We start from the raw sequence: 18,452 nt of genomic DNA, 5'->3' as shown, positions 1-18,452 counted from the left end.
TGAGTCCAAAGCCTAGTTTTGCTAATCGCGACACCGTCTCTACTTTCTCTACTAATACATAGCCACTACTTACCCATCTATTATAATATTGTGTATCAATATATTTTGTAATACGTTCGCTTACTTCTTCCATGTGCGCGTCCCTCAAGCAGTAGATTAGTGTAGTTGGGCTGTTTCTTCGATTCGAATTCACGGTTAAATCGGGTAAGCTCGTACCCCTCCCGCTGAAAGTTTCGCATAATAGGTGATAACGCTTTGTGTAGTTGTCGAAAAAACGTTTGTGAGGAATCGCTCAGAATGACCACGTGGTGCCAGTCAAAAAGCTTGAGGACCTGTAGAAACAAATATATACGTCACGCACGACAAATATACGTGAATGGAATAGGGATTCCTTGTTTGGTAAGTATTTGTTACCGTTTAACGACGCCGGTACCTCTACGCTGCTAAACCTATTAAAATCGGAATTTAATTTCTGTCATTTCTGAATGTGTTTATTGTTAAGCTCTAAACGGTTAAAAATAGTATTAATAATTTTTGGCTAGCCATCAAAACCAAATAGATTGCAGTTAGTATTGCAGTCATTAAGCAAAATGCCATAAACGCTCTATCAACCTGCCTTTGCTGGTTTTGTAGAAACAAGCGGTTTGAATTTTTTTAAATACTTATAGAATATATGGGACATGCTTTGTCAGCCTTCTTATTATTGTTGCGTTCACACTTATAATCAGTTATGTAATTGTACCCGCTCCGCCTGGATCCTCTTTCCGTGTACGTCGATGTGTGTCCTTCACTCTGCTCTATTGTTTCTCCATTTATATTATTGTCCGTCTGTTAATTGCGATACGACAGTCTGATCAGCTAGAATCTACACTATTCGGTCTGAGCGGAATCTCGCTGACCTCTTTTGCGGTTACTTCTTCGCATTACAGCAGTAGCAGCCATCTGAACGCTCCAAGGCAAAAGGGTTCACAGCCGACAGTAACCAAAACTTACTACTTGTGTTCAGTCGCGTTGTTTTCGTGTTAGAGGTTTCGTGAGAAGCTCACTTTTGGCACGTTTAGAGCACGTTTGGTCGGAGATTTGGCCTGTTTCGCTTTGCCTTTTCATATTTGCTGCCTGACAGCATAACTGACGTAGCGGTCGTCCTCTTTCTTCTCTCTTTTCGAACCTCATCCACCATATCATTAACAAAGAGTCAACCATAGCCACTATAGAACAGGGCTCTCCTTTCAGCCTTAACGCCTACGGATGCCAGCCAGTCGATGGTATGCTAGTGTGAAAGCTTAATAAGGTAAAACGCATGACTAACGCAGAGGAAAGGCAGAGTTCCGTTAAAGAGTCAGTAGAATTGTTAACAACGGTTCCAGCAGCAGCGCTAGCCAATGAGAAGTAGAGCCGCGAAGTAATCAAGCACAGTTCATAGATAACAATTTATCTAGTCAACATAGCGACCCCATGAAATTTACATACGGATAAGTTAGTTACTCTTCGAGGCAGGGTGACGAAAGACTTGTTGATGAATCAGAGAAAGGAGGAATTTGCAAATGAAGCCGGGACTTCGTCATTTGCTGCTCGATATTATACTTAGTCAACTAGCGGCAAAAAAAAAGTTTGGCTTTTGGGTTTACAGGAACCAAGCACGATTAACCATATGATATTGAGCATTCACTGGGGGCTAATCTAGAATTGGCTGTACAAAGAAAGATCACTATCCAAAAGGATTAGAGCATGGGGCTAGCTAAATATCGAATCGATGGCACCGACGACCGCGTGTATCCGTATCCGTCATCTGACGAATATCATGGCTGTAGCATAACGTGCAATTAATGCATGATAAGGTAGTGACAAGAAATACATTGTCATTTGCGAAGCTCTTATCGTCGGTATGATCGGCTTTATGCGTTCGTGCTGTAAAGTATAAATACCGATATGTTGTATAGTTTATCGAATTTCCGTATCTCTATGCTACGGAGATTCGATAGTGATTAAGCAAGAGGACATTATTTTATCGAAGACACGTGTCGATTTGCAGACAGTCTACAAGCTATAAAACACGACCTGCCAGCCTCGGGCTACGAAGATAGTAGAATGTAGCAAATGTAGTCCACTTGCAATAGAGTCTGAGCCTATTTTCCTGCAGAAACTAATAGGGACACTCTGTACATTCAATACGGTCGACCGCGTCACGGATCTGAGCAATACTAAAACGAGTTTCCTTCCAGCCGAGTCGCGTATGTCATATAGTATATGTTTATTCTCGCAAACTTTCTGGACTCCACAGTCGTCGTTTCAATACGAGCAGTTTTAATACCGCGGGTCGGTTCGGTTCGAAGCTAGTGCCATCCTCTCGAAAAATTCAACCAGGGTATAGCTACTTATAGAGCTCATTAATTAAGCTCGTCCCTAAACCAGGCTCACCCGCTCTGCTTGAACAGTGTAGCAGGCCTCGGATTGTTCATCGATGTATTAATCATCATGATATTAGTGATCACGCATGCACGTTCTTCCTTTCAAAACGCGATACGCACATGAGGTATAACAGCGTAAGTATCTCCAAAAAGCCCGTAACTTTATGTGTCAAATTTTGCGTCCGGTGTTACCCGTAAGGTGTTCCATCAGACGGCTAGCTCCTTACACCACAAGCTGTTCCGAGGCGGAAACGTTATGGACTAAGCTATCATGGACATACACGAAGCACCGAGGAAAAGGCCTGGGCCTAGACGGTTACAGGTTTACCTCCGCTTTCGATCGACATCTGTCGATTTATTCCCAAAGCCAGCCGAGCAGCGACCTGTTTTACGTCATCAGACGTTATACACTAAGTATCGGACGACTTTTGTCTACGGTACACCAACGGGCGTTCTATTTTTCGTCTATCAAACCTATTATGAGCACAGATATTCGCTTGTGTTCAGTCATAGCATAAGGAGAATGGGACTGAAGAAGAATCATGCTTTAAGTCGGCAGTAATCAAATAGTTTGGCACCATTAAAGATGCTTAGTGCATGTAGATAGATCGTGGACTCCTTGCGTGATGCGCCACGTTGACGCAGGTGTCTACATGATATCAGCTAGCTTCGTATACTTTCCACGACCAGGCGCAGTCCCGGGAGATGGAATGACGAAAAACAAGACGTGCTTCTATATCGATACACTTTCATATTTTGTTACGTTGTTTTCACTCAAGCTCTACGACAGCCTAGTTTATTGATGGACACCCTCAATGGTACCCTCAAGCGAAAACGACAGCTTCTCGACATTAGCACATGGGTAACTAAATCACAGAATGCGTTCATAACACCGTTCTTGAGAGAGCTTATACCCAAAGTTAACCAGGACATAGCCCGAAAATAGAAGCATTCCACAAGTTTCCTCCTCTTAACCTTTAACCTATCAATAATACCGTCCGCATTTTACTGTAGGTAGTCAAGCCGTCTGGATACATTCCAAGACGTATTTAGCGTTGTCACGGCATATATCGACAACGCGCTTAATGGTAAATCCCTACAACTCTTATTATTTCTCTCGCCCCAGCACCATTGAAATTCTAGCAGTTTAGCATACGAAGTTTGAATTTTGGCGGTTCATAAACTTATGTGTTCGTATATAGAGATATTGGATGGTGTTGACAGTAACTCATAGTAAAGGAACAATAACTAGAATCAAATCTAAGGAGCTCCGGTGATGTTCTAGGCATATCTCAAGTGGTAAAATTAGATAAAGCTGTTGATGCTTGTATAGCGAAATACTTTGCTTACCAAATCGCTCAATAAAACTATTTCCAGTTTTCGTTGCTTTGTTACAGAAGTGTCATGTTTTAGCCACGTATCAATAAAGCCTATCTTAAATAGACGTGCATATCATACATTTGCAATGTGTTTGAAACTTACGTGAGTGATTGCGTCCCCAAGAGTGTTTATCGTGAGTGCAAGTCTTAACAAGGTCGAATATACGGACCGATCCTCAAATTGGGCGCTCACACCCGCTGCTGTACAGACTGGAATATTCCAATACGATGCTAAACGACCAACTATATCGACAGCCGCTGAACAACCTACAGAGACCCTCCGAAAAAACCGAACCCAAATACAAATTTACATATCATCATCATCTATGGAGAAGAGCAAACTAACAATGGCAGTTTGTGCTGTAGGGTCCATCACATAGATCAACTCGAGCCCAAATGCTAATCCTAAGCTGAACTTAGCTGAGGCTCTTATCAAAGCCTATTTACCTATAAAAAGCTGTTCCTGGTCCTTTTTTTTTTTAGCGAATTATCTCAACTCTGAAAACTAGGCACAGTTCAAGGCAACGTTTTTATTCTTGCTCGATTGTATGTGGTAAGTGTAAAATAATGACGACCTAATTTCTACAACCTTTTCTTGAACGGGTTAAAGGTTCACGCAGGTCGGGTTTCACCGCTAGTAAAAACAGTCGTCTCGCATTGTGCGACTCTGACCCGCTAAACCCTGGACTCTGAATGCTCGGGTTTTCATTCGGTACTCTAAGAATGAATGCTAGAGGCATCTCGACCCTGCCACATGTGGCAGAGCGACGGAACTGGAGTGTAAACTATATTGAAATCCGAGTCTGTGATAAACTTAGCATTCTTGGTACGTGTTTAAATAGTCCTATCCTTTACAACAACCAGTCAAATGTCATAGGACAAGCGCATGTTTAAACAGACACTAAACTCTCCTTACCATATCATGTACTATATGAATACGATATATAGTAGAATAACGAAATCTCACCCGTTCGAACGTGAAGATCTTGCTTTCGTTATATGACGTTTTTTTTTCAAAATTTTGACAATTATGCTACAGACCCTATTCGTCAATTATTGGACTTAGAACAATATACGAGGGAAATTATTTTCACAGTAGCCCCTTCCAGAAGGTAACCTGGTTCCTTCTATCGTACGACGACATAAATCATGAGCCAAACATGAATATTTCGTACGCGGTCTTGCCGACTTTCTACAGCGCACAGCGCGTTTTTTTTTAATGCGATTTTAAGCTAACTATATCGATAAGCAGAAACGACGTTCTGAATTAGCGTGTCTACTAATCCCGATTTTCCTACTCAATACCCTAGCTTCACGATGTTTTCTAATAACTAAATGGATGTCATGGCAGCAGCACCATTTGTGCCGCTATGTCCGGTTTAAAAGGGGTACACCGTTCCAACAGAAAAGTACTCAAACGTTTTGATATATTTTCCCTTGTGAGGTTTTTTTTTTGAGAGGACGTGACCTTCAAGCAGACTCAAACGACCAGTAAACGAGTCGTTAGTCCACGTGTAGATTTTAAAGAATAGAGTATAGGAACTTGAGCCAATTTGGCACCGCGTAAACGTTATTTCTCAATGTCAGTGTTACTATTAAAGTATGGTTTCTCTATTATCTCATATGCGTACTTAAATATGGTTCGTAGACATAACGAGGTCGTGATCACCTTACCAGTTGTACCTGTGTGGAAATGGGAGCAAAAGATTTCGGTCACTTGGCAGCGAGTCGCTGCTATAACGAAACATTGTGTGGCTGTCCTCGAGTAGTCTGCTACTTTAAATCGAGCCCGACCGGAATCGGCTGGCCAAATGATGCCGGTACGAGATGTGTTCAATATTGCTCTACAAAGGTACGATTTACGTATGCAGGCTTATCAACTAGATCCCGACTGCTAGCGGTACGTAATTATTTCGCGTTCTATAATTGAAGAGTGAAGAATCGACTAATTGAAGTTTGACACGTCGTAAGTACACGTTTTCCAAAACAGGTTGCGAAAAAGATATGTAACTATATAAGAATAATTGTTTAAAATTACTCACTTTTATGGGGCCTTTTATTTTACGTAACGTGCCGTTTGATACGGACGATAACTGTATTATTTAGCCTTCTAGCGACAGAGGTGCCTCAGTGCTAAAGTAAGTGTTCAGAATGTGCGGTCCGAAAGCACAATTTTTCAATAAAAAAAACTTGTCGATAAAATTTGTCAGCGTTGGTACCATAGCAGAGCAGGAACTAGAGGAAATCAGATAAAGGCAATATCGTGTATTGTTTAGTAAAAAGGCAGGAACTCCCTCCATCGAAACTTTTCCTCATATCTCCTTGACAGCTTCCCTCAGACGGCTTCTGATAATTATTATTGTTTGCTTTGGTCAAATAACAAAAGCGATCTATATGTTGTCACCTCCGTGCTAAAATGACAGCTTTCCAGCTTGGAACAGTTGCATTGCCTTTCTAAATGCTCCTCCAATACTAAATCAAAGTGTTGCCCACATCACTAATCTGCCTTCAAATAATTATATAAGAAGCTATGCAATATAGGTAATTAGCAACAAAGAGTAATTATTGAGACAGACCGGGCAATTGGCCCATTCATAAAACATTTATACTTCCCGAAATTACATCGAGGATTTTTTGATCCTACATGCGGTGCGAATTCTTGCGACACTTCAACACATGCTGGTCCTGCTTTTCCCGTATTGTGCAAAAAAGAAACGAAAAATGAATGAAAGTAAAGGGGATCATTTGGATTAGCTCCTCTTCCAAAACAACGAAAAATTTTATATTCCGCGATGCGTACACACTTTACAATCGACAGACCTGCAGCTGGGCGTAGCATATCAAGGTAACACACTTCATTCGTCTCCGTCGACCAGCCAATCCTCTAGACTTCAATATGAACCGAATTCGTGAAGCGATCTTTTACAGTGTGCCCCCCAGGGCTCCCTCAATCGCTACGTTTATTGCCACTAGCGTTTCCCTCTCGGCTCGAAGAAGCTATCATTGGCAAAAAGGATACGCACGAATGGTGGCAATATGTTCAATGTGTTTAAGCTCGAGAATCTCTGGTCTTGTAGCAGAGTCACTAGGCTTTTTTGTCACCTAGAAACGACGAAAACACCCTCTCATAAGACTTCTTGGCACCAGCAAACTTTGTATGTGGACGCAGCGATCAGTGATTGATCCATGTATACGACTGCATCTAGCATGGATGTTATAAGCGTTCGGCTACTTACTACAGTTTGATAAATATAGTAGGTCTTTTTAATAGGTGTTCTACAGTAAGGAAACGGAACTCAATGTGTCTAATAATCCGAATGCTTACTCGGTGCATTGCTGATTAAATAAAAAAAAAATTCTATTAAGCTCTGGCTTCAGAATTCACCGATCGAGCGAGACTAATTACAGTAATTAGTCATTCGAAACTATTCTAATCGTTGTTTAGCATGCGGCAAGTTTGATGGTCCGGTCCTGAATAGGAGGAATTAGGACGTAGCAGTACGAGGACATGGAACAGGAAAGCTTGCAAGTGCCTTCGAAAACAGTTGACCTTTGTATTTCAGAGTACAAAAAATACGTTTTTTTCCTAACGATTGTAGTAACCCACCGTTATGTAAAAAAAACATAACTTTCGTTTTCCGATTGGGCAACCGGACGCGAAATCTCCTCTAACCTTCATTCGCAAGGCTCACTGTGCAACTTTAACTAGTTTCAAGTAGCGCAAACGTGTTTCTTCCGTGTGCCACTTCGCGTATATTCAGTGAGAGGTCTTCTCCCGTTATCGTTAATCGCCTATTGATTAGGGGTCGCTAATTCGCAAAAACGGCCTTGCTTGATAATATCGTAAGCACTCTTCAACATTCGATTGGGGATTTCCGTGATCGCTTGCTTTTGGGCCGATATCTGGCACAGCATAAGTGTACGACACTGATAGACACGCAAATCTATACGGGCTAACAAAGTTAGATAACGTAGCGCTAGACGAATCATTGACTTGCCCCACTTAAGTGGATATCAGCATTAGTAGGACAGATTGTGGATAAATACTTTGTGAAAGGAGCATGTCTTTCTGCACGAAATAAAGCTGGGCGTAAAAGTAATATGGTGGCTAAATAATTAAATTTTATCTCTTAGCACAACATTATACGAAACAGTTGCACGTAACAGATCAGTCATACGTTGCATGGCATTTCGTGTTCGTTAATTTGAACATGTCTACCGATGCCGAGGCTATATTTAAATTTGTTATATTTGTATGTTTCCTCTGGCCCTTATTAATTTATCTGGCGACTGACGAGCACGTAGATTTTTTGCGGTAATGAAGAGCCTGATAGTTCCGGGATTAATGTGGCATCGGCAGGGCTTGCGTTTACCGAAAACCTACCAAAGGTACATTGCCAAAGGACTATGAGCCAGAGCTAACGCGACCTCAAACGATCCCATGGACTGAAAAGTTTCTCGAAACGCGTTGGTATACAGCGATATGTGATGGTGCTTAATGGTTCAGATAATACGTCGACATGAAGTTGTATAACGTAACCTCGTCTGGCCACCATCTTGAATTGTTTCGATATTGTCAATGCTGCATGGAAAGCGTTATGCGATTGTACGCAGTCCTAATCGTATCCTCGATCACTGATCACTGAATAGCAATCAGCTGGGTACGAGAGGCGGAACGTGTATGGCCGCTTTCAATGAACAGAAGCGCTATATTGTTTACATCTAGTCCATGACATTTGCTTGAACTTTAAAGTGTTTACCTATAAGTAAACGACATGATAAGAAATGTAACGGGAAGTTATCGATGTATGAAAGCAGTTCATTCATCTAACACATTGTTAACGACGGCGCATTTCGTATTAGACCATTTCTGTCACAGTAGATAGATGGCTATACATTAAACATGTTATTACATTATATTTTAGGGGCATATTAGCTGTCGTAACTTCAGATCAACCATCACAACAGTAAATTACCGATGTCATATTCGACAAATAATAGTCTCATTAAACATGTAAACAAGTTCTCTATCTAAACATTCCAGCTATCATCCAACGAGTATTGAAAATGACGAGCCGTCAGGAAAAAGCCCGCGCACGACGAATCATATAAATTTAAATGAGGTAGGCAATACTAAAGCAACACTGAACTATAGTTATCGTATTTAAGCAGCTTACTGACCGCGGCAAAGCGCGATTTCTTATGGGGTCCACGAAGTGCATTCGATTATCAGTAAGATGCATTCATGGCCCAGATAACACCATGCCCACTTCGAAACTTGAGGAATAGCCTCGAACCATACGAAGCCGCAAGGTCAATGTGAGTGAATAGGGATGGCTTACTTCACTACAGCCATTTGCACTTGAACCATTATACTGAAGGGAGAACCAATCATTGAGGGCGAGAGCAAAAGGACAGCTCGAACTGGCCGGCATAATCGAAGCACTTAACAGCATCTTCGAAATACTAGCAGCCTCGAATATTCTGTATATACCGCCAACTCTGACCGGAGCATCTAAGTGTGGCAGCTTACATCCCGACAGAGACGAAGGGAAAAAGAGATCAAAAGACGGTCATCCTAAAAGTCTTCAGATCGACAATGGTTTTGCGGAAGGGAAGACTTTTGGGGGTCTTAGAGGGGGTAGTCAGGGCAGAACTCGATGCGATTTCTCTATATCAGCATCTAATTTTGCGGCTGTGCCCTGCTTAAGTATCGCCTCGACCAATAAAACAGCGACGATATAATCCCATGCGTCTGACGAAGCTAAAGAGAAATGTACCTTGGGTGCAGCCATGAAAACAACAGCAACAAGAAACGCCAATACAACAACAAGAACGCCATAATGGACAACACTAACAAAGACAGCCCTTCGGGCCTGGCGGCATTTGGGCTTTCGTAGGGAATGACAACTGCCGTCTTCACAGTTCATTTATTTGCCTTTGTGTTATCTACATTTTAACGCTTTCGACTATTTTTACTATACGAACATTCGGCATCAAGTACTTGCTCCTACTAGAAAATCTAGCGGGGGTTGTCTTGCCGGATTTATCTAGAGTTTCTTCGACAGACGTATAAAATAGCAAAATAACTAACTGCCTGCTATGGTAATTATTTAGCAACGCAAAGGCAATTTGGACCAGCGATGGCCACTTTCATGGTTGTCATGACAAAGCGCTCAAAGGGATGCATGTTAGCCACCCAGACGCCGTTCCTAACTTATTTGAATTGAGACACTGAAAATGTCGAAGTCGCATGTCTTTCTTTGACCCGTTCGCTTTCAAATTAAATAAGACACGTACATGCAAAGAAAACAATTGCTTTAGGCACGACAGAATAGTTATGCTGACGTGCAGAGATCGTGCACAGATCAAAAAACTGTAAGAATGGCCACGCAGTCATAGTGAATTCGCGGAGCTAACATTGAAGCAATAGAAACCTAGCTAGTTTTACTGCCATCATGCGGCCAAGAAGTATCTCCTCTTCCATATAGTAACTTTCATTGTATAGACTAAAATTTGGTCTCATCGTTCTACGCCCAACAAGCAGTGGTAACAAGGTTTTTGGTTTAGTACGTTAAAATGAAGCCAACCATACGTCTAGATGCCCCAATTATAGATGGATATATTCTCTGCACAACCTGCCCCTTCACCGTTGTCGGACAGACGCTACGCCAAATACGTGCTACGTAAGATATGAATTAATAATACTGCACTTAAGCAATCTGATTACACAAGTTCTATCAGGAGCTTATTGTTCACTTACCTTCACGATCTTAAAAGCCCCGGAGCTACCCTCTTCTTAACAACAGGTGGGTACAGGGTCATCGGCAGTATTATTATTATTATAAATGTTTAGCTATCTCGTTGGATAATGGCAAACGGGTTGAACTTACTGGAAATTTCTGATGATCAGGGTTACGCCCAGTTTTCCGCTTCGTTACCCCTAAACAATCTTACGTAGCGTTAGGAAACCGCGAGTTCACTTGTCTAGTTGTTTTCCTGGTTGGTTCAGCTATGCTGAACCTTTCAAGCCTAAACAACTTTTAGCCTTCAATATATCGCAGGGTCAAAAAGTAGTAACGATTCCTCATTTTGTCACACGCGTCCTTGCTGTCTTACAACCAACGAGCCATTGCATATTAATCGTCTGAGCTTCAGAGAGAATAAATGTACTAAATAAGCTCAGATACAATATCTACCTGTGCATAAGTAGCTTAAAACTAAATAGCAAACAATTTTAACTTAGGTAATGTACCACGGTCTGTCTAATCGAGCGTCTCGCGTCCCGAGATGGTACGAAATCAATTAACCTTGATAGCCTGAAAATAGGGCTCGAGCCGAGCTGCTTTCTGAATAAGTGTGTACCACTTCACAAATGGGACGGTCGTCTTTCGTCAAGACGTCCACCGTCATAGCAAAACTCCACCGAAATGGCAAAAGCGTAGACAAGGCTATTTAGTTGTGACCATATGAAAGAAACTATCTGAATTGTCCAAGACAAACCGAGAACGCAAACAGCGCCATCTGTCCTACTAATACAGATCGAGAAAAATTAAACAACACTGAGTCTGTATTGAAGAAACGTGTAAACTAAACGGGTCATGGGGGGATTGCTAACGAGTCCAGCCGGTCAACTAAACGCCTATGTCTTGCACAATATCTTTTTTAAAAATAATGGCTTTTGATGCAGTTAATAGATAAAATATTATCACTATTATTATTATTATTATTAGATACATTATAAAAATATTGTTGAATTCTGCTTAATAATAATTTTTAGATACGCTCCTATACGTAAACGATGCGTCCAAAGCTAACTGCCGTCTCACTCTCTTGTAGCCAAATTGTCTTTGGCAAAAGGCAACTGTATTAACTTACTGTACTCAGAGCTATTTCTCTAGATAATCTCCAGGAGTATGAAATCTGGTTTCTGCGTTTGAGAGAATAAACTGAGAGTAAACCTTTCTTTCGGAGCTGGTCGAATCGGTCCAATTGAGTTCGCTAAGTTGCCATCGGCTTCGTCTCCTACCCCAGCTATATGCCCATGAGTGTATCGATGATCGTGTAGCGATCGTAAAACAACGAAACGTTTGTGTGGCATAACGTGCCAAAATAATGCAGAGGTGAGGGTTGACAAATAAGATTACCACTGATAATTTAGATCTACTCTTACTAATTATAATAATAATACACTCTATAGGGGGACGCTGACCATGACTGGCAGTGTTGGAAGACTAGGTCCACCACTGCCTGACAAATGAACCGATGCAAAATCAAGGGATTTTAGGTACGTATATACGGTGCATATGTGGCCTGTTAGGCTGATTCTGTCTGCTTGGGTGTGGCACCACGTAAAGGTCAGGACCTTCTACAATCAGTAGCGTGCGATCAAATAGTAATACTTAAGCTTTATAAAACTTCCAAGCCTATTCACATTTATAGGCGAATTAATATAATCCTATCATTTTTCGTATCCTCCGCACGTTTTCTCTAGCTAGTTTCTCTATTGTAACTGATGCGGAGAAAGATCAATGGTGTCAAACGCTGTATTAAATATAGATCGCATTTGATTTCAGCAAATCCTTAAACTTTGTATTGTATACCACGAAATTCTAACCGCAAATGAACGTTTTTGTTTTCCCATGTAACTAGTTACGCAGAAAACGCGCTTACAAGAAAAGCCTCCCATGGTGGCATATTATTGTTCAGAGGTACGGGTGCCGAGTAATGCTCTTTAATCCATCGCACGACCATGCCATTAGATAGCGATTTGTCCGTAGTTTTGGCAAACATTGTTGCCAACAAACTATAGAAGCGACTAAGAGCAGAAATATGCAATGTTCGCTGTGTTACGACCTACTTTTGCTCTTTAAGCACATCACCATTCTGCGAAAATCTTCTTCTGTTCTTTTGCCAGCTGTTCGAACAAACTCTATCTTCCTTACATGTTTTTTCTACTATTATCTAGTCCCTTGTTCAATTGCGTTCACTGAGTAATTGTTTTCACATGAACGACCCTATCTTGCTGGCTGAGCTGTTTGCAATTATTCAGAGTAACGCCTGTCTTCTAACACCCGAAGTAAACAGTTATACCAGATTGCCCATATTGTTCATCATTACTGCGGGCATCCTAAACGTTCCATATGGAAGAGGGCAGGCATTGTTATGGGGCAAAAAGACTACACCGTATGATATATCGTTAGAATGGAGTACTTGGCGCTATCTGAAACTTGACGTTAATGCCTACTAATTGTAAAATCATGGCTCAATAATTTGACTACTGTCAGTATGTAAGAGAAGATAAGCCGGCAAGATAATTTTTCAGCTTCCCAGGTGAAGGGAAGACTGTCAGAAGCGTTGCTCTACAGTAACACGATTAAATAATGAAGTATATACCGAAGACTATCAGATAATACAATCGTTAGAACTGTGCTAGTTTAGTTCCAGTCTATCCTGCAACTATATTCACGAGCGAATATCAACAATTAGCAAATAGATAACAATAACCAAAGGTCGCCAGCAAAAGGCGAGCGCACACCGCTAACGATAAACGCTAAGCGAAACCGACCAGGTCCAATAAAAGCGGTAGCCCCATCGCTTCCGTGGTATTCTTCGGCAGCCATATTTCCAGCGTTGTTTGTCTGGCAGGCAACATATCCCCGGCGTTGAATGATTTTGAATCGGATGTTGGGATATTTGTCCATCACCTGTAACGAAGAATCAATAACAAAAGCTATTCGTTAACTTCGGTGTATCTAGTTAACGGTTAACTTCCTGTTCAACGAATGCACAATTAAAATCACGAACTTTTTACTCTGTGATATCGTGTCGTAAAGAATCTTGCCGTATATCTACTATTATAGATCCCTTCTCTGAATCGGCCGCCTTCCTTTTAGACTCGATCAGTATACATACTTGACAACATAGTTTTGTGAGGTTGTGATAGGACGGTGGACGACGCCAGAACAACGAGTGTTATTGCCATTTTTCTGCCTGTTTAGGAAAACTAAGCATGGCTTAATCACGACAATGCCAAAAACACGCGTAGATGCTTGCTTTGATTCAACGTAATTAACGTAAACTTAAAATTATAAAAATAATGTGACAGAAACACAGAATCACCACCGCTGTTTGCCGCGGCGAGTGAGTCCTGTACAAACGAAAAACGACTGGCTGTATTTTCAAAATGGACAGAATATGTGTTTTTGTTAATACTAATAAAAGGACAAATAGATCAATTGTGCGTTATTTCTAATAGAAATCAATTCTGTGCGAACACGCCAGGCCTTGTGTTCTATGCAATTTTGTCGCCTTTCAAACCCCTTTGTGTACGCTTGTCATCGCATGTCGCTCTCCGATCATAGAGCTTGCCCACACTCAAATTTCACAAAGATTACTCGTCGCAGCTTCCAGTGATTAATCTGTGTATTTAATTAATTAATAAGTGAAGTATTAAGCGACTGATTCCGAGCCCAGCTAGTTAGCTTACATTGCAATTACGGCGCGTCCAACACAGACTTCAAAAGGACTGAACACCATTTTACTATAGGTAGCTTGCGCCTTACTTTCTCTTTGCTTGTTCTAACCCATCTGTTTTACGTTCGGTATCGCCGTTTAACTCCAGACAAATTTATTTTAGTCCACAGAACCTCCGTCTTGTAGACTACGCAGTGCAACGAGCTTAATCCCATTATAAATTTTCTTTGGTGCAAATGTTTGCACACAGGCCCAGAAAGGTAAAATAACTCCTCCTCGACAGTTAGGTAACCCAACATTGCCAAAAAAAAATATGTGCTACTTCCAGTATGCATTATGAACCCTTCCAGCCTTCCAGCAAATGGGCAAAAGGTGTAAAACAGATATCCAAAATGTTCGACCCTAATTTGTAGGGTGTTTTGCCCCTAACAAGCGGTTAGAAACGCGTTTATAACTTTGTAAGGTAACTAGAGTATATCTATCATTGTGGAAGTGATGTTCCCTTGCTAGGCCTAGCAAATCATTACATCAGCAACGTGGAAGTTAGTAAAAATCATACAAAAAATTTTACGCTTGACAACAGCGTTCAAATTTTATCTGGAGAGGCCACAGGAACTTTCTTATTGCACATAGGGGGCTGGCATTCTGTGCTAGCCGAAGGGTAGAGATATATTCTTCGAATGATTCCACAATGCGTTCTACAAGGATGTAAGTGGCAACGTATTATTAGCACAGGGACAGTTTATCCTTCATTTTTTCTGCCATCTCTCTAAGCGGCTAACCCGCCTAAGACATCTTTTTTAGCGTTTCCTAGTCGCCGATAGGTAGAAAACTCGTTTTTTTAGATAGAAAACAACGAAAAACCGATTTTACTTCAGCACTGCAACTAAATGCCTTATTCTGCACCGAGCACAAAGTTTTGCTACCACAAATAAAACATGCCGTGTAGGTAATTGTAAATTGCTTTCAGACGTTAAGTTCAATGGATTGATGAGATCCAGTTGTCATAATATATATATACAAAGAAACATTAAAAACCAAACTATTAAAAAAAAGTTCTGACGACTAAGTGACCCAATCAAACAAACATATGTACAATATTAGTTTCCAGTATTGCTTCTCTATGGGGTACGCTATTATATGCACGCTAAATAGATATTAGCGGCAGCTTAAGCCTTTGATCGACAAAGCCACAATAGGGGTGATTAAATAACTAAACAAACGGCCTAATAGGCCTAGTCTTCAGACTTTATTATCCAACGCGTTCTTATTCATTCGCGTTTCATCAATACTGAAAAACTGCGCTCCCTTTTTACAACAGGTAAACACCACAGAGACGTTTTCGAATTTCGGGAACACAGCTTGTCGAGCTCTGCCCAATTTCACTTCCTGCTGCTAAGTAATGTTGATGGATTGCAATCAAATGAAAGCTATTTAGGAGTAACTAAAAATGGTACAGTGGTAGGCTTCAGCCGGCCGCCCGGCCGGCGTGGATTACGAGCCCACAAAGCCATCACCCATTCTTTCGAATGTTCGGCAAGCGGTATCCAGAAAAGTAAACAAATCTAGAAAGCCAGCGGGTCGTGTAAGACAATTGGTACGGCGATAACGCATAAATATTTTTGTTGTATCCAGTAAACGAACCTCAGCCTCTCAACCCTCAATGTGAATACGAAATGGCGTCATCGTATGACTCCGAAAGGTCAGACAGCCCAGACCATTACTTGAGGTCCCGTGCGCTGACTCTGGTTCTTGGTTTAAAATACTCTAGTGTCATGCTCATTTTGTATTTCCTTCCAGATGTTGCGGTGCAGCTCCATAGATCACACAGGGCACCTTCCCAAACTATCTCGATGCACAGCTTCACAGACTAGGATCCATTTTGTTCAAATTCTAAGGCGGGCTATTTGCACGGAATTAGATGTGGAAACTGAACCGACGTGCAACGAGGGTTGAAGACCTATATCCACCGTTATGATTGGCTTGAGAAAAGTAAGAGGGACGGCCACCAGCAGATAGAACTCATTATTTTTACACTGATGCATGACAAGAATGTTTTATTTCTCATTAATATCGACAAAGTGACGCAACGACTTCGACCGATTAATTCTAATCTCCATAACCTGCTATTAATAGGGGCTTGTAGCTTAGCTTGCATTAGAGCAAATAGTAATTCTTCATATGTTCTATACACTTAAGCAGACGTTATAAAGCTTCGGGATGGTTTGGCGTCAAGCCCAACGAATGAGAGTGCGGATATTTTCAGTTAAAACATGGTCATTCTCCACTCAACGAATTATCAGCAATACATATGGTTATATTATCGACGCACCTGTTCGTTGATTAAGCGTACAAGCCAGGTACCGTAAAAACACAACGTCGGCGTCTTGGTAACTCTAACTCGGAGTAATAAAGGATTTTTCCTGTGTTGTTACGCTGTCGTATGTCCTTGTTAAAATTCATAATGAATCTCTCCGAAACTTTCCCCACACGTTCGCACCAATAGAAGAATTACGTGCTTTCCAAGTTAGCCACGAAAGGCTACTTACATTTCCGTTCGAACTTACGTATCATTACATGATTCTTTGCGCTCTATGTGAATTCCGTCGTATATGCCTCTTAATAAGTAAACTAGTCAGAATATATAGCATGACGCGCTTAAAAACATTAGCCATTGCCACGAAAATCGGTCATATGAAGCGATTTGCAGCACCAAACGTCTGCCGTCGCAGGAAACTTATTGCCATAGACAGGCAAAACCGGTTGTAGCAGTTCCCCGCCTTTACGTTTACGTTTACGTTTCATTACAGTTCAACTTACTTGTTTGTTATTAAGGTTTACCTGCTTTTTCGCATAGTGTAAAGTTGCTATAGGGCCAAGTAACGGGCCTCGACGGACGTACATAGGTATATAACGCATAAAGTTACTGTAAGTTCCGCAGGCCAGAAAGCCAGAAGCTCCAGCTCAAGAGCCACAAATGACATACGTTGTACGACAGCTGACGATGAACAAAGCAACATAATTAATTTTCGCATGGAATTATTTCTAGGCAAAAAACAAAAACGCTATGCAGTCTTATTACGCAGTTTTTTTTTTCCCGCACGAACTGCTCTAACAGGATTTTTTTGTCGAACTCCACTCGGTGTTCGGCGTCGGTTATTGACCGCGTGAACTTAATCCAGGCCAGCGCTAGAAACAGGCGACCGAACTCGAGGTACGCGGCAGAACATCTAACGGTGAACGGTTGTAGACTTGCTTGCCTTAACTTGGAAACTGCCTATTCATAACAGATCTGACTTTATGCAGTAAATTCGTAGAAAATATGCTATATTTCGACCCTGATAGTCTTAGTCAGTTACTGGAATTTCGTTCGCTTAAAGATAAACCGAGCATGGGAGACACGCATGACAGCGAATGAGTAGACACGGTCGCGGTTCGAGACTTGATCAATGATTGATCTGTCATTTTTTTCATATCACCGTTATTATTGGGTTATCACAATAGTTCTATAGAGGCATTCAGGCGACGGTGCAGTGGCAGCGTATTTCACTGCAGAAATTAGACAGTTGTAAGATTCGACACGGGATCTAGACATAGTAAAGTGTTTTTGCAACTGAATAAATTTAGCTATCTGAAGCGATGGCGGCTGTAGCAATAGCTAAAGCAGTACTGCATTGATTTTTACATCGTAAAAAATGATCTAGTTGTGTGGCCACTGTGCACAAAACGGATTTGTTTTAATTAACAACACCAAATAGGATTCGGTCGAGTGAAGAGGGCTCATCTAGAGTGTCTGGCTATTGAAACGGTGTCACGATGCTAACAAACATCAGTTCAAATCTGACAAATTCTAAATCTTCTATATATAGACCATGTCGATTAATTGACTATTAAGATATACTCGCGGTCCGCCAACCGTCACATTTAGACGAATATGTGTCTTCATTCGAAGCGGATCTCCAACAAATAGCTGCATTGACTGCCCTTTAAACTTTTTCAACTAGCGAATCGGTACCATAAGCAGCAACGACATACATCTGCCGTCTGCAGCTCGAACATCAACATGTCAATCCTGCCTGAATCAGTTCGACTTGCGCTCGCGTCGAAGGACGATCCATCTGAAATTATGCCACATCTACTGCTCTATTCAACGGCTGTATCTTCTGTGTAGCACTTCCGAATCAACCTA

The 18,452-nt window shown here is 41.3% G+C and overlaps 1 protein-coding gene across 1 annotated transcript in view; it reads right to left on the bottom strand.

Moving 5' to 3' along the window:
* Positions 1–124: 124 nt before the first annotated feature.
* LOC111268526 (atrial natriuretic peptide receptor 3) overlaps positions 125–18,452 on the bottom strand; it is a gene marked incomplete at its 3' end in the record, with an annotated part of 48,082 nt that continues 29,754 nt past the window's right edge. Inside the window, 3 exon segments of the mRNA XM_022847561.2 lie at positions 125–332; positions 3,891–4,054; positions 13,356–13,494. Of these exon segments, the coding sequence (XP_022703296.1) occupies positions 125–332; positions 3,891–4,054; positions 13,356–13,491 (508 nt within the window).

The sequence above is a fragment of the Varroa jacobsoni genome, unplaced genomic scaffold (assembly GCF_002532875.2).
Source record: "Varroa jacobsoni isolate VJ856 unplaced genomic scaffold, vjacob_1.0 scaffold_1297, whole genome shotgun sequence".
Lineage (NCBI taxonomy): Eukaryota > Metazoa > Arthropoda > Arachnida > Mesostigmata > Varroidae > Varroa > Varroa jacobsoni.
The sequence above is the reverse complement of the archived record's forward strand: the minus strand, read 5'-3'. Positions and strand labels throughout refer to the sequence as shown.